A 17,814-nucleotide genomic window follows, 5' to 3' on the forward strand; every position below is an offset into this window, starting at 1 on the left:
GAGAAATATATATTGCCGTTTTTGAGTAGAGTGTTCTGTATATGTCTGTTAGATCTAGTTGGTTTATTGTGTTAAGTCCTCTATTTTCTTACGTATCTTTATCTAGTTGGTATTGGAGTGGGGTATTGAAGTCTCCAACTATTATTGTAGAACTGTCTATTTCTCCCTTTAGTTCTGTTGATTTTTGCTTCATATATTTTGATAGCCTGTCAGTAGGTTCCTCTTTGTCTCTTGTAATCTTTTTTGATTTAAAGTTTATTTTGTCTAATATTAGTGTAGCCACTAATATTAGTGGCCTCTGTTCTCTCTGGTTATTATTTGCATGCCATATCTTTTTCCGTTCTCTCAATTTCAATCTATTTGTGTCTTTGGATCTAAAATGAGTATTTTATAGACAGCATGTAGTTTTATTCATTCTGCCAGTCTCTGCCTATTGATTGGACAGTTAAATCAATTTACATTTCAAGGAATTACTGATAAGGAGAGATATTTGTCATTCTGATATATGTTTTGGATATGCCTTATAGCTTTTTTGTTCCTCATTTCCTGCATCACTGTTCATATGATTTGGCTGTGTCCTCACCCAAATCTCATCTTGAATTCCCATGTGTTGTGGGAGGGAACTGGCGGGAAGTAATTGAATCATGGGGGCATGCCTTCCCTGTGCTATTCTCATGACAGTGAGTAAGTCTCACGAGATCTGATGGTTTTAAAAAGAGGAGTTCCCCTGCACAAGCTCTCTGTTCTCTTTGCTGCCGTGTGAGATATGCCTTTCACCTTCCACCATGATTGTGAGGTCTTCCCAGCCATGTGGAACTGTAAGTCCAATAAACCTCTTTCTTTTGTAAATTGCCCAGCCTTAGGTATGTCTTTATCAGCAACATGACAACAGACTAATACAGTAAATTGGTACCAGTAGATTGGGGCGCTGCTGAAAAGATACCTGAAAATGTGGAAGTGACTTTGGAACAGGGTAACAGGCAGAGGTTGGAACAGTTTGGAGGCCTCAGAAAAAGACAGGAAAATGTGAGAAAGTTTGGAACTTCCTAGAGACTTGTTGAATGACTTTGACCAAAATACTGATAGTGATATGGACAATGAAATCCAGGCTGAAGGGGTCTCAGATGGAGATAAGGAACTTGTTGGGAACTGGAGCAAAGGTTCCTTTTGCTATGTTTTAGCAAAGAGACTGGTGGCATTTTGCCCCTGCCCTAGAGATTTGTGGAACTTTGGACTTCAGGGAGATGACTTAAGGTATCTGGCAGAAGAAATTTCTAAGCAGCAAAGCATTCAATATGTGACTTGGGTGCTGTTAAAGGCATTCAGTTTTAAAAGGGGAACTGAGCATAAAAGTGTGGAAAAGTTGCAGCCTGCAACTTTTATAGCACAGGAAAGACTTGCCCCCATTATTTAGTTACTTCCCACTGGGTCCCTCCCAAAACACATGGGAATTCAAGATGATATTTGGGTAGAGACACAGCCAAACCATATCATTTTGTACCTGCCCCCCCAAATCTCATGTCCTCACATTTCAAAACCAATCATGCCTTCCCCACAGTCCCCCAAAGTCTCAACTCATTTCAGCATTAATTCAAAAGTCCATAGTGCAATAGAAAAGAAAATCCCATTTTCTGGGGAGAAATTCAAGCTGGCTGCAGAAATTTGCATAAATAATGAGGAGCTGAATGTTAGTCCCCAAGACAATGAGGAGAATGTCTCCATGGCATGTCAGAGCCCTTTGTGGCAGCATCTCCCATCATAGGTCCGGAGGTTTAGGGGGAAAAATGGTTTTGTGGGCCGGGCCCAGCATCCCTCTGCTGTGTGCAGTCTAGGAACTTGGTGCCCTGTGTCTCAGCTGCTCCAGCCCTGACTAAACGGGGCCAAGAGACAGCTCAGGCTGTTGCTTCAGAGGGTGGAAGCCCCAAGCCTTGGCAGCTTCCATGTGGTGTTGAGCCTGTGGGTGCACAGAAGTCAAGAACTGAGGTTTAGGAACTTCTGTCTAGATTTCAGAAGATGTATGGAAACACCTGGATGCCCAGGCTGAAGTTTGCCACAGGGGTGGGGCCCTCATGGAGAACCTCTGCTAGGGGAGTGTGGAAGGGAAATGTGGGATCAAAGCCCCCACACAGAGTCCCGACTGGGGCACCGTCTAGTGGAGCTGTGAGAAGAGGGCCGGCTGCCATCCTTCAGACCCCACAATGGTAGCTCCACCAATAGTTTGCACCATGCACCTGGAAAAGCCCCAGACACTCAACACCAGCCCACAAAGCAGCCAGGAGTGGGGCTGTATCCTGCAAAGCCCTAGGGGTGGAGCTGCCCAAGGCTGTGGGAGTTCACCTCTTGCATCAGAGTGACCTGGATGTGGAACATGGAGTCAAAGGAGATTATTTTGGAGCTTTAAGATTTGACTGTCCCGCAGGTTTCAGACTTGCATGGGGCTGGTAGCCCCTTTGTTGGGCCAATGTCTCCCATTTGGAATGGCTATATTTACACAGTGCCTGTATCCCCATTGTATCTAGGAAGTAAATAATTTGCTTTTGATTTACAGGCTCATAGACAGAAAGTAATTGCTTTGTCTTGGATGAGACTTTGGACTGTGGACTTTTGAATTAATGCTGAAATGAGTTAAGACTTTGGGGGACTGTTGGGAAGGCATGATTGGTTTTGAAATGTGAGGACATGAGATTTGGGGCAGCGGGGGGCAGGTACAAAATGATATGGTTTGGCTGTGTCTCTACCCAAATATCATCTTGAATTCCCATGTGTTTTGGGAGGGACCCAGTGGGAGGTAACTGAATCATGGGGGCAAGTCTTTCCTGTGCTGTTCTTGTGATAGTGAATAAGTCTCATGAGATCTGACGCCTTTAAAAAGAGGAGCTCCCCTGCACAAGCTCTGTGTTCTCTTGTCTGCTGCCATGTGAGACATGCCTTTCACCTTCCAACATACTTGTGAGGCCTTCCCAGCCACGTGGAACTATAAGTCCAATAAACCTCTTTCTTTTGTAAATTGCCCAGTCTTGGGTATGTCTTTATCAGCAGCATGAAAACAGACTAATACAACTGTCTTATTTTGTTTTTAGTTGATTTTTGAAGCAAAACATTTATATTCCCTCCTCATTTCCTTTTGTATGTATTCTGTAACTATTTTCTTAGTGGTTACCATGGGGACTACATTTAACTTCCTAATCTTATCACATTCTAATTTGAGTTTATACCAGCTTATCTTCATAACATACAAAAACTGCTCCTTCAGCAACTTCTTTTCCACCCATTTTGGTTGTTGATTTAACAAAATTACATCTTTATACAGGTCGAATGTTCCTAATCTGAAAATCTGAAATGTAAAATGCTCCAACATCTGAAACTTTTTGAGCACTGACATGACATGCAATTGATTTTTGGATTAGTGATGTTCAACCAGTAAGTATAATGCAAATATTCCAAGATTTTAAAAAAATTTGCAACACTTTGGTCCCAAGCATTTCAGATAAGGGATCCTTAACTTGTGCTTTGTATACTAAACTATAATTCCTCTATTTGGTCTGTTAAATTATGTATAAAACAAAATGTGGAGTTACAAACCAGTTACAGTACTAATTTTTAGACTAATAATTGTTTGTAAAAATGTATTAGTCTCAAATCATGTAGAAAACAAAAAAGTGGAGTTACAAACCATTATTACAATAGTACTAGCTTTTATAATTGTCCATGCATTTACCTTTATTGAGATTTTGATTTCTTCATACAGCTTCAAGTTTCTGTCTAGTATCCTCCTACTTCACCTTGCAGGATTCCCTTGAGTATTTCTTGCAGGGCAGGTCTTATGATAATGAACTCCCTCAGCTTTTATCTGGAAATGTTTTAATTTCTTCCTCACCTTTTTTTTTTTTTTGTAAGAGACAGGACCTTACTATGTTGCCCAGGTTAAACTCAAGCTCCTGGACTCAAGCAGTCCTCCTACCTCAGCCTCCTGAGTAGGTGGGACTAGAGTCATGCACGTCTGTGCCCATCTCCTCCCTTACTTTTTGAAGGATAGTTTTTTTGTATATGGGATTTTTGGTTGACAGTTTTTTTCTTCTAGCACTTTGAATATATTGGCCCACTGTGTTTCATCCTCTAAGGTTTCTGTTGAGAAGTCTACTGATCTGATTGAACATTCCTTGTTTGTGACAAGTCATTTTTTTTTTCTCTTTACTCTGATTATTTTTTGTCTTTTTCTTTTGGAAGTTTGATTATAATGTATCTCAATGTTGGTCTCTGAGTCCGTCTTACTTTTAGTTTTTGAATGATTCTTACATGTTTATAGTCATGTCTTTTGTTAAATCTGGCAAGTTTTCAGCCATTATTTCTCTCTGCCCTTTTCTCTCTGCTCCTTCTGGTATTCCCACAATGCATATGTCGGTCAGTTTGACAGTGTCCCACAGATCCCTAAGGCTCTGCTCACCTTTCCTTAATTTTTTCTCTTTCTCTTCCTCAGACTCGATAATTTCCATTGTCCTGTCTTTAAGTTTGCTGAGTCTTTCCTCTGTTTGCTGAAATGTGTCCTTGAATCCTACCAGTAAAGTTTTCATTTCATTTAGTCTATTTTTCAGTTCTAGAATTTTATTTGGTTTCTTTTCAGGATTTATCTCCGTGGATATTTCCATTTTGTTCACATATTTTTTTCTTGAGTCTCTTCACATCATTTTTTAGTTCTCTGAACATCTTCAGTTGTTTGAAAGTATTTGTTTAATAGATCTGTTTAGTATATCTGTCATCAGGTCTTTTCTGGGAACAGTTTGTGTTGATTTTTTTTTTCTTTGAAGGGGCTATACTTTCCTCTTTCTTTGTCTGGCTTGTGATTTTCTTTGTTGTAAATTGGACATTTGGACCTAATAATGTGTAACTGTGGAAATTAGATTTTCTCACTTCTGCAGGGTTTGCTATTCTGTCTCTGTCTGTCTCTGTCTCTCTGTGTGTGTGTGTGTGTGTGTGTGTGTGTGTGTGTGTGTGTGTGTGACTGTCTCTCTGCCAAGGATCAGTCTGAGGTGTCAACTTAAGTAAGGTTTTCTCAGTCTTTTTGAGCCTGTGCCTTTTTCTGGGTGTGGCATGTTCACTTTCTAATTTCCTAATATATGTAGTTTTTTTTTTTTTTAAAGCCTAGTTTTTAATGTCTAGTTTCCAAAAGGGGGAAAAGACAAAAATAAAAGGAGAGAAGGGCACTATCCCTTTAAATCCCCTGGAAGTTACTTCAGCCAGAGGAGAAGGGGCTTACAACAATGATGGAAGGTACAACAACAATGGCCACCTGCCCCCTTGTCCCTCTTTGATCAGAAACAACAATCAGTGATCAGAGAATAAATCTCTGATAGTTAGAAATTTTATTTGGGTTCCTATTTGCCTACCATGGCTCCCACAGGCCATGTCCAGATTGATCCAGGAATATGTGCAGAGCTGCCTGCCATGCAGCTGAGGGGTGGAGGATGTGTAGCTGTTGCTGTGCTAAGATCTGAAATTGATGAAATTAACTGTATCTTACTGTTCAAGCCTTCCCCTGGAAGTTTTGAGTCTTCAATAGACTCCAGAGTCCAAAATAGTTACAGGGGGCACATTCTGCCAGTGCAATTGTTATCTAGGAGGGGAGACAAATTCCTGGTGCTTCCTACTCTGCTATTTTTCCAGAATTCTGACAAGTCATTAGTTTTTTCCTCATTTGGGAAAAACTTAACAATCAGGTAGATATTAGTTTTAAGTAAGAAAAAAATTTAAATTGTATTCATTTGGTAAAACTTTTACTAATACGCTTTTTTCTAAAGTACGATGCTAGTGTCCTTCAGAAAAATAAAAAACAATGTCTTTATATTATGGTTTCTTTTTTTATTTTTCAGAGATAATACATATGAGAATGCTTAAAGGAGCAAAAAACACTCCTTGAAGTTTGAGGTCAGATCTTATTTCTCAAGAAGGAATATTTCTTAAGTTATAAGAATTAGATAACAAATCAACACGAGGGTCTAGAACAATTGAGCTCTTGTTTAGTAAACTTGGAAAGAGATCATGAATGGGAAAAGACAGCATGTCAGTTATGGTGTTAAAAATCAGAAAAGAATTTCCTTCCTTGAACTAATTTCTTTAAAATAGCAACAAGACATAAGTGAAAAGGTCCCAAGTTAGGAATCAGAAGTCCTGTGTCCTAGTATGTGATGTTAAGCAGAACATTATAAAGATACCATTCTAATACATAAGAAAATAGACTAGTAGATCAGTAAATCTAAGCAAAATGGTATTATGTTTGCTCTTGACTAGTTAATGATAATTTGTAAGTACTGTGATGTCACTAAGTAAAAGGCAAAATTCTTAAAATAGTTGGCATGACTGGGCACGGTGGCTCACGTCTGTAATCCCAGTACTTTGGGAGGCCAAGGCGGGCAGATCATGAGGTCAGGAGATGGAGACCATCCTGGCCAACATGGTGAAACCCTGTCTCTACTAAAAATACAAAAATTGGCCAGGTGTGGTGGCACACATCTGTAATCCCAGCTACTTGGGAGGCTGAGGCAGGAGAATCTCTTGAACCCAGGAGCTGGAGGTTGCAGTGAGCCAAGATCACCACTGCACTCCAGCCTGATGACAGAGTGAGACTCTGTCTCAAAAAAAAAAAAAAAAAAAAAAAGGTTGACACTAGATTCCATAATACCATCTGAGCTCACCTTCTCCTATTTCTTCTTTTTCTTAAAAAACTGAATCCCAAAATACTGTGCTATTTCTTCTTAATCCTGCTCCAGGTTCAGGTGGCCCCAGGTTGTTCCTTGACCATAGCAGCCATGCACACTCCTGTCTCATGACCATTCACTGGCTGCCCCTTCTGCTGAAAACAAAAACATTCTCCCAGTAATCTGCACTGTTCACTCATTCACTTCCTTCAGTTCTTTGCTAAAGTGTCATCTCAGTGAGACTTCTCCAACCTCTGTATTTAAAACTAACCAAGCCTTCCCTAATTCCTTTGTTATTATTTCCACATAACATTTATCACGATCTAATATTCAATATATATTTAACTCATTTGTCTCTGCTGTGCCAAAAAGAAATGGGATGTAAGTTTCAAGAAAGGGGAATTGTCTACTGTATCTTTCTCTATTGTACTGGAATATCCCTACTTTTTAGAGTTGTTTGTGGCACACATGAGGCACTCAATAAATACTTGTTAAATGAAATGTATGGGGAGAAGTGGAAATCTTGATTCCATAATTTCACACTCAAATTATTATCATAGAATAGAATTATCATGTTAATTAGCTTTAGGAGACAGCTTTCTTTTATTTCAAGTTCAAGATGCTTTTTAAATTTAATTTCTTACTCTCTACTTGCTTACGTTAAAAAGTATAATTGCTGGCTGGGTGTGGTGGCTCACATTTATAATCCCAGTGCTTTGGGAGGCCAAAGTCAGAGGATCGCTTGATGCCAGAAGTTCAAGACCAGCCTGGGAAACATAGCAAGACCTTGTCTCTACAAGAAAAATTTAAAAATTAGCTAGATGTGGTGGCACCCACTTGTAGTTCTTGCTACCCAGGAGACTGAAGTGGGAGGATTGCTTGAGTCCAGTACAGGTGTTCAAGGGTTCAGTGAGCTATGATCATGCCACTGCACACCAGTATGGGTGACAAAATAAGTCCTTTTCTCTTAAAACAAAATAACAAAAATAAAGTTGCTAGGGTTAATGTGTCTTTAAATTAGTCACATGTAATTTGAAGTCATTCCAGGGAGGAATTAGAAGCATACTGGGTGAAGGTGAATCTCTAAAGTATTTAAGGACTTGGAGAAAAGTACCAAATGCCTTTCATTGATGCAAACAAGCGCATGCATTAGTTAGAATCTCACTTAGCGAGATTTCCTTTGTTCTGTTCTGGTATTAGTCTACTTGTAATATGGTGGTCTTTTTGTTGATATATACTATTTGTGGAATATATACTATTTTTATGGAATGCATGTGGTATTTTTGATACATGAATAAAATGTGTAATGATCAAATCAGGGTATTTAAGATATCTATCACCTCAAACATTTATTATTTATTTGAGTTGGGAACATTTCAAATCTTCTTTTCTAGTTATTTTGAAATATACAATATATTGTTGTTAACTGCAGTCACCCTACTGTGCTATCAAACACTAGAACTTACTATTTCTATCTAACTGTTTTTTGTACCTACTAACCAACCTCTCCACCACCACCCTGCCACACACATACCCTTCCTGGCCTCTGGTAACTATCATTCTATTCCCTACCTCACTGAAAAAAACTTTTTTAGCTCCCACATATGAATGAGAACAAATATTTGTCTTTCAGTGTCTGGCTTAATTCATTTAACAATAATGACCTCTAGTTGCATACACATTGCTGCAAATGACAGGATGTCATTCTTTTTTATGGCTGAATAGTATTCTACTGGGTATATATACCACATTTTCTTTTTTTTTCCAATTTTATTCACATTTTTTATTCATTCATCCATTAATGAACATTTAGATTGATTTCATATGTTGCTATGGTGAATAGTCTTGCCATAAACAAGAGGATATGGGTATCCCTTTGATATACTGATTTCCTTTCCTTTGAATAAATACCCAGTAGTGAGACTACTGGATTTTATGTTAGTTGTATTTTTAGTTTGTTGAGGAAACTTCATACTGTCTTCTGTAATGGCTGCACTAATTTACTTTCCAAACAACAGTGTATAATATAGAGTTTCCTTTTCTCTGCATCCTCACAAGCATCTGTTATTTTTTGTCTTTTTGATAAGAGCAATTCTAACAAGGGTAAGATGTCTTATTGCAGCTTGGATCGGCATTTCCCTGATAATTCATTATGTTGAACATTTTTTCCACATACCTGTTGTCCATTTTTAAGTCCTTTTTCCCCCCCTTTAACCAGAGGTGAGAAAGGTATGTCTTCTTTTGAGAAATGCCTACTCAGATCCGTTGCCCACTTTTTCATGGGATTATTAGTTTTTTTGCTGTTAAGTTGTTTGAATTCCTCAGGTGTTTTTGTGTTGTGTTAGATAAAAAACACAAAAAGTTGTTTGAGTTCCTTGCTTGTTCTGAATATTAGTTCCTTGGCAGATGAATGGTTTGCAAATATTTTCTCTCATTCATCATGTTGTCCTTCTCACTCTGTTGACTGCTTCCTTTGCTGCATAGAAGCTTTTTAGTTTACATAGTCCCATTTGTCTATTTTATTTTTGTTGGCTGTGCTTTTGAAGTCTTAGCCATACATTTTTTGCCTAGACCAATGTTTGAGAGCATTTTCCCTATTTTCTTTTAGCAATTTCATAGTTTTTAGGTCTTACGTTTAAGTCTTTAATCAATTTTGGGATGACTTTTGTATATTGTGAGACATAGGAATCTAGTTTCATTTTTCTGTACTTGGATATCCAGTTTTCCCTGTGCCATTATTGACGAGTATGCCTTTCCTCAATTTATATTCTTGATGGCTTTGTTGGAAATCAGTTAGCTATAAATGCATGCATTTATTCCTGGAGTGTCTATTCTGTTTCATTGGTTTATGTGTCTGTTTTTATACCAATACCTTGCTGTTTTAGTTACTACAGCTTTTTAATATATTTTGAAATCAGGTATGTGATGCCTCCAGCTTTGTTTTTTTTACTCAGGAACACTATGGCTATTTGGGCTCTTTAACGGTTCTATAGAAATTTCAGGATTTTTTTGTATTTATATGAAGAATGTCATTGTTGTTTTGATTGGGATTACATTGAGTCTGTAGATTGCTTTGCATAGTATGGTCATTTTAACAATATTAATTCTTCTGAGTCATCAGCATGAGATATCTTTCCATTTGTTTGTGTCCTCTTAACATTCTTTCATCAGTGTTTTGAAGTTTTCCTCGTAAAGGTCTTTCACTTTCTTGGTTCAATTTACTCCTAAGTATTTTATTTTTCTTAGCTATTGTAAATGAGATTGTTTTCTTTTTTAGCCAGTTTATTATTGGCACATAGAAATGCTGCTGATTTTTATATGTTGATTTTGTATCCTGCAATTTTACTAAATTCATTTATTGGTTCTAAGAGTGTTTTTGGTGGAGTCTTTAGGTTATATACATGCATACACATATAAGTATATATGTATTTTTTTAATATATATATCCATGTCTATATAGTACATACACACACACACACACATACATATATCCATGTTATTTACAAAGAGGCACAGTTTTACTTCCTCTATTCCAATTTAGATGACATTTATTTATTTCTCCTGCCTGATTGCTCTGGCAAGGACTTCCGGTACTATGTTGAATAAAAATGATGACCCAATCTCTAAATAAATAATAAAAATGAAGTGGTGGAAGTGGATATCAAATATCTTGTTACAGTTCTTTCAGCTTTTCCCCATTCAGTATTATGTTAGCTATACATTTGTCAGATATGACCTTTATTATGCTGAGGTATGTTTCTTCTATGCCTAATTTGTTAAGAGTTGTAATCATGAAAGGAAGTTAAATTTTATAACATTCCTTTTTTCTGTCTATTGAAATGATCATATTGTTTTTGTCCTTCATTCTGTTGTTGTGAGGTATCACATTTATTGACTTGCATGTGTTGAACCATCCTTTCATCTGATATATTATCCTTTTATGGTGCTGTTGGATTCACTTTGCTAGTATTTTGTTGAAGTTTTTTTGTGTCTGTGTTCGTCAGGGGTATTGGCCTGTAGTTTTCTATTTCCATTATGTTCTTGTCTGGTTTTGGTAGCAGGGTAATACTGGCCTCACAGAATGAGTTCAGAAGAATTTCCTCCTTTGAATTTTCTGACATGGTTTGAGAATAATAGGTGTTAGTTTTTCTTTACAAGTTTGATAGCATTTGGAAGTAAAGCTATCCGGTGCTGAGCTTTTCTTTGTTGGGAGACTTTTTATTACTGATTCAATCTCATTACTTGTTATTTTATTTTTATTTATTTTTTTGAGACAGAAGATCGCTCTGTCGCCCAGGCTGGAGTGCAGTGGCACAATCTCCCCTCACTGCAAGCTCCACCTCCCAGGTTCACGCCATTCTCCTACCTCAGTCTACCGAGTAGCTGGGAGTACAGGCGCCCGCCACCATGCCCGGCTAATTTTATGTATTTTTAGTAGAGACGGGGTTTCACCATGTTAGCCAGGATGGTCTCAATCTCCTGACCTCGTGATCCACCCACCTGTGGCCTCTCAAAGTGCTGAGATTACAGTCATGAGCCACCCCACCCGGCACATTACTCGTTATTGGTCTGTTCAGGTTTTTCTTTCTGATTCATTGTTTGTTTTTTTGTTTTGTTTTGTTTTGTTTTGTTTTGTTTTGTTTTTTTGAGAGGGAGTTTCACTCTTGTTGCCCAGGCTGGAGTACAGTGACTCAATCTCGGCTCACAGCAATCTCCACCTCCCGGGTATAAGCAATTCTCCTGCCTCAGCCTCCCAAGTAGCTGGAATTACAGGCATGTGCCATCACACCAGGCTAATTTTTTTTTTTTTTTTTTTTAGTAGAGACAGGGTTTCTTCATGTTGGTCAGACTGGTCTCGAACTTCTGACCTCAGGTGATCCGCCCACCTTGGCCTCCCAAAGTGCTGGAATTACAGGCATGAGCCACGGTGCCCAGCCCTGATTCATTCTTGGTAGATTGTATGTGTCTAGGAATTTATCCATTTCCTCTAGCTTTTCTAATTTGTTAGCATATAGTTCTTTATAAGTCTCTGATGCTTTCTTGTATTCCTGTTGTATCAGTTGTAATGTCCCTTTTTGTTTGTGATTTTGCTAATTCACATCCTCTCTCTTATTTTCTTGGTTAGTCTAGCTAGTGATTTATCTATTTTGTCTTTTCAAAAAACTAACTTTTCATTCCATTGACCTTTGTATTATTTTTAAGTCTCTATTACATTTAATTCTGCTCTGATCTTTATTTTTTCTTTCCTTCTTCTAATTTTGGATTTGTTCTGCTCTTGCTTTTCTAGTTATTGAGGGGTATCATTAGCTTGATTATTTGAAATGTTTCTACTTCTTGATATAGGCATTTATTACTATGAAATTCCCTCTTAGCACTTCTTTTACTACATCCCATGGGTTTTGATATGTTGTGTTTCCATTTTCATTTGTCTCAAGACATTTATTTCCTTCTTTCTTCTTCATTGACCCAATGGCTGTTAAGCATGTTATTTAATTTCCAAGTATTTGTACGGTTTCCAAAGTTCCTGTTGTTATTGATTTCTAGTTTTATCCCATTGTGATCTGAAAGGTACTTGATATGATTTTGATTTTTTTTTTTAAATTTAAACTTGCTTTTTGGCCTAGCATATGGTCTACACTAGAGAATGTTTCATGTGTTGATGAGAAGAATGTGTATTCTGTCACTATTGGATAAAATATTCCATGCATGTCTTTTAGGTACATTGATCTGAAGTGCAGTTTAAATCTAATGTTTCTTTGTTGGTTTTCTGTCTTGATGATCTGCCTAATATGGAGAGTAGGGTGTTGAAGTCTTCAACTATTATTGTATTGGAGTCTATCTCTCCCTTTAGATCTAATAATATTCGCTATATATTGCTATATATTTGCTATATAAGCTAGAGGAACTGGATGTTCTGGTGTTAAGTTCATATATATTTAGAATTGTTATATCTTCTTGCTGAATGGATCCCTTTATCATTATACAGTGACCTTGTTTATTTATTTAAAATAGATTTAGGGGGTACAAATACAGCTTTGTTAAATGGGTATATTGCCTAGTGCTGAGGTCTGGGCTCCTAGCGTAACCACCACCTGAATAGTGTTTATTGTACGCATTAGGTAACTTTTCATCCCTCACCCGCCTCCCACCCTCCCACCTTTCCAAGTCTCTAATGCCTGTTATTCCAATCTGTATGTCCATGTGTGCATACTATTTATCTTTCACTTACAAGTGAGAACATGCAGTATTTTACTTTCTGTTTTTGATATTTTACTTAAGATAATGGCCTCCAAATCCATACATATACCTGCAAAAGACATTATTTTATTTTTTCATGGATACATAGTATTCCATATATATATACCACATTTTCTTTATCCAATCATTCATTGATGGTTACTTAGGTTGATTCTGTGTCTCTTGTGACTAGTGCTGTGATAAACATGAGTGCATGTATCTTTTTCATAAAATGATTCTTTTCCTTTGGCTATATGCCCAGTAGTTGGATTGCTGGATCAAAGGGTAGTTCTATTTTTAATTCTTTGAGAAATCTCTATACTGTTTTCCACAGAGGTTGTCTAATTTACGTTTCTACCAACAGTATATAAATGTTCCCTTTTCTCTGCATCTTTGCCAACATCTGTTATTTTTTGACTTTTTAATAGTAGCCATTCTGACTGGTATAAGATGACATCTCATTATGGTTTAAATTTGCATTTCTCTGATGATTAGTTATGTTGAATATTTTTTCATCTGCTTGTTGGGCATTTTCATGTTTACTTTTGGAAAATGTCTGTCCATGGTTCTTTGCTCACTTCCTAATCCTTTTGTTGTTGTTGTTGACTTGTTTGAATTCCTTGTAGATTCTAGATATTAGTCCCTTGTCAGATGCATAGTTTGCAAATATTTTCTTCCGACCTGTAGCTTGTCTGTTCATTGTCTATTTCTTTTGCTCTATAGAAGCATTAGTTTAAGTCCCATTTGTCTATATTTGTTATTGGTGCATTTGCTTTGAAATCTTAGTCTTGAATTCTTTGCATAGGCCAATGTCCAGAAGAATTTTTCCTAGGTTTTCTTCTAGAATTTTTAGTTTCACATCGTACGTTTCAGTCTTTAACTCATCTTAATTTTTGTGTATAGTGATGGATAAATCCAGTTTCATTGTTTTGCATGTGGCTATGCAGTTTTCCCAGCACCCTTTATTGAGTAGGGTGTCCTTTCTCTGATGTATGTTTTTGTCAACTTTGTTAAATATCAGTTGGCTATAGGTATGTGGTTTTATTTCTGGTGTAGCAGGAAGAGCCACAGACAAAACCCCTCAGACACCGAGTTAAAGAAGGAAGTGGTTTCTTCAGCTGGGAGCACTGGCAAGACTCCTGTGTCAAGAGCCGAGCTCCCCGAGTGAGCAATTCCTGTCCCTTTTAAGGGCCTGCAACTCTAAGGGGGTCCGTGTGAAAGGGTTGTGATTGATTGAGCAAGCAGGGGGTATGTGACTGGGGGCTGCATACACCGGTAATTAGAAAGGAAATGAACAGGACAGAGATCTTCACAGTGCCTTTTTAATGCAAATAACCGGTTAGGTCAGGGGTAGATCTTTAACTTCCAGGCCCAGGGTATGGTGCCGGGCTGTCTGCTTGTGGATTTCATTTCTGCCTTTTAGTTTTTACTTCTTCTTTCTTTGGAGGCAGAAATTGGGCATAAGACAATATGAGGGGTGGTCTCCTCCCTTACTGGGTCCTCTATTCTGTCTGTTGATCTATATGTCTATGTTTATACCAGTACCATGCTGTTTGATTACTATAGACTTGTAGTATAATTTGGAGTTAGGAAATGTGATGCCTGCTTTCACTAACTGGGTTCTTTTCAGTTCCATATGAAGTTTAGGATTTTTTTTTCTAATTCTGTGAAAAATGTCATTGTTATTTTGATAGGAATTATATTGAGTCTGTAGATTGCTTTGGGCAATATGGTCATTTTAACAATATTGATTCTTCTAATCTATGAGAATGGAATGTTTTTCCATTTACTTGTGTCCTCTTAACTCTCATCAGTATCTTGTAGTTTTCCTTATAGGCATCTATTACTCCTTGGTTAAATGTATTCCCAGAGTTGTTTTCTTTTTCTTTTCTTTTTTTTTTTTTTTTTTTTTTTGACTATTAGAAATGGGATTGACTTTTGGTTTGGTTCTTAGCGTGATTATTATTGCTGTATAGAAATGCTACTGATTTTTCTATTGATACATATTTGGAAATTATTTTAGAGAAAGATGTGGCTCTTCTTGCATTCCTAAAAGATTCTAATGTTCAGATGGGAAATGAGTGTATAGCCTAGTCAGCAAATATGTACTGGTGGCTGTTTTCTGGAGGCTTTTGTTATATGAGTGATAAATATACTGGAAGGTACTGCCAAGAAGCTGCTTCTCCAAGATCTTTGTACAGAGACTAATGTCACGATGAGCATGTAGTTCTGGGATCTAGACCTGCATTGCTTTGTATATTTAGTAGTGGATTGCATTAGTACAGCTTTGCTGGTGTGGGCTCTACTTTACTTCTAGATCCAGTGGATTTTCATCAAGTTAAGCATTTTACCTTCACTAGCATTCCATTCTTTACCTAATTTACTTATGTAGCAAACCTGTCGAGCATCAAAGTGTCAGTTGCGGATTCTTTGGCAGAAGTAAAACCAGTTTATGTTTCAGTAAAACTAACACTGAAAGCTCTTTCTATTCCTATCCTTTGAGAGTTTGATCCACAATTTCCTTGTTATTGCTCCTTCATAAAACACTGAGTAGAAAGGAGGCTTCTTAGGACAGAGGGGACTTGTTCCTTTTTTATTTTTTAACAAAAAAGAACCTCTGAGAATCCTGTCCCCTACGATGTGGTCAGGGGGTGCTGTGGTGTGCGCATATCCATAAACTTGTGTATCTCCATACCTAACAGCGCTGCTGGGCTCAAGGGAAAAGAATACTGTTTGCAGAATGAATCCATTGTCACGTAGACAACCTCAAGCAGGGAAGGAAGCTTATTCTTCCATAAGGCTTAGCAAAGTCTTCTCATATGAGAGCTAGCAAAGAATTTGAAGATCCAAAATATCAGGGTCCATTTTGAAAGCTGGGGCAATAGTGGAGGGGGTGTCGAAAGTCCTAGTGTATAAAAGGTGGGTTACCTGAGGTACAGTCCAAAGTCCATGAGTAAACAGAGGCTAGGGGCAGAGGAAAGAAGACACCTGAGGGAGCCCCTGTTTTCCTTATTTGGTTCAGGCCAGAGAGTGGGTATTTGTCTATAGCTACCCTACCCTTACTACCCTCCCCACAACACTCCCCCACCTCTCACCAAAAAAGAAAAACAAAGGAAGAATAGAAACTTTTGAACCCATGTGGGGATTTCACAATCATGTCTTCTTTTCTTGGTAATGTTCTGCTTTGACATAATAACAAGTCTGTTTGTGTTTGCAAAGGATTAGCTATGGACCCTGCTTCTGGAGCAAAACTCAGACAAGGATTTAGTAAATCTTCTAAAAAAGATTAACTCCTAGAAGCCAGGTAAGAAAAAAAAAAATCACCTCTAATCCAGGTGTTCCTGGTCAGTTAATGACTTTTAAGAGAACGGATGCATAGTAGGCAAACTGAAGAGACGTTTGGACAAACTCCAGATTGAGTTAACAAAATGTATGCTCTTGAAACTGACTCTTCTGTTAAACATACAGTTCAAAGAGGATATTCAGTTTTTGATTTATGACTTAATAGGAAAGGGGAATGATCCTTCACTTTTGACCGGAAAGGTTATTGCCTTGTCCCTTTTTCTAAGTACCTTACCTTCAAAAAGAATAGTTCCCTGAGAGTGTGAATTGTTTGTAAAACAATTAAAAGTCGAAAGAGGCCTATATTATTTAGCATTCTCAATGTGGAAACAATGACGTTCTAAAGTAAATGCCTTTTCTTTCTGCTTTCAGGCTGGCTCCCTGAAACCCATCAGCCTGGATAGCTGCATACCCCAGAATGCCACCTAAGGGGAGGGAACGGTAGATGTGACATCGGTTTATATACCCTTGATTCTTCTTGAAGCATCACTTAGAACAAGTAAAACTAGCTTCAAATTTTTATTTACTCCCTTTGAATTTTTCAAAACAAAAGCATGAAACACATCAACCTGTATAATGCATGATTCAAATTCACTTGATGTTTTTTAATTGGACATTTGATGGGTTTTTAAGACAATGTTGCTTTGATATTAGAACCTTTTTAGTAGACTAGTAATTGGAGTACTAACATTATTTACTTACTTGGAAAATCTTTCTTTAACTAGCTTCATTTTATGTACTAGCTGTGAAATCTCAGTTTTGATATTGGCATCTAGTAAGTATTAAATTATAGCTATTATACTTATTTTAAATGTTTATGTATATACTGTGTAGAAGTGTCTTACATATACCAGTCACACAGACCATATTTGGGGGGAAACACTGAAGTGGAGGAGAAAAGATTACCAAAATCTTCCATACTGTGGGAAGAATGTTCTCAGTGGCCTCAAGCCATTTATTTATCATGGCCAAATCAGAAGCTATCTATTCATTTCGTTACCATTGATTTATACAGAACTCTGTTGGGAGGTGACCCTCTCTTCTCTTTGCAGTCTTTTTTTTTGGGGGGGGGGGGGGACAGGATCTCAGTCTGTCACCCAGGCTGCAGTTGTGCGATCTTGGCTCAAGCAGTACCTTCCACCTCAGCCTCCCGGGTAGCTGGGACCACAGACTTGCGCCACCACAACCGGCTAATTTTTTATATTTTTTGTAGAGATGGGGTTTCGCTATTGGCCAAGCTAGTCTTGAATTCTTGAGCTCAAGCCATCTGCCTGCCTTGGCCTCCCAAAGTGCTGGGATTACTGGCATGAGCCACTGTGCCCAGCTTCTTTGCAATCTTAAGGGTCAATAGATCTCTTTTTGTAGAATGAGTTGTACTTATACTTTTAAATCCAAGACCTTTTTCTTAACCTCGTAAAATTTTAATTAGGACAATTAAACCGTTTCTTTCTGTCCAAAGGTAAGTAGGAGAATCCCAGCCTACCTCAGCTTCTAATGCAGAATATCTGAAATTCTTATGCTCTGTATTTTGGGGACCAAACTC

At 37.8% G+C, this 17,814-nt stretch overlaps 1 protein-coding gene across 1 annotated transcript in view; it reads left to right on the forward strand.

Moving 5' to 3' along the window:
* Window positions 1–16,797, forward strand: part of LOC105465761 (zinc finger C2HC-type containing 1B) — a 66,012-nt gene extending 49,215 nt beyond the window's left edge. The window contains exons 7-8 of the mRNA XM_011714347.3: window positions 16,149–16,233; window positions 16,644–16,797. Of these exons, the coding sequence (XP_011712649.1) occupies window positions 16,149–16,219 (71 nt within the window). The 3' untranslated portion in view covers window positions 16,220–16,233; window positions 16,644–16,797. The remainder of the gene's footprint in view (window positions 1–16,148; window positions 16,234–16,643) is intronic.
* The last annotated feature ends 1,017 nt before the right edge of the window (window positions 16,798–17,814 follow it).

Source organism: Macaca nemestrina, chromosome 5 (genome assembly GCF_043159975.1).
Source record: "Macaca nemestrina isolate mMacNem1 chromosome 5, mMacNem.hap1, whole genome shotgun sequence".
Taxonomy (NCBI): domain Eukaryota; kingdom Metazoa; phylum Chordata; class Mammalia; order Primates; family Cercopithecidae; genus Macaca; species Macaca nemestrina.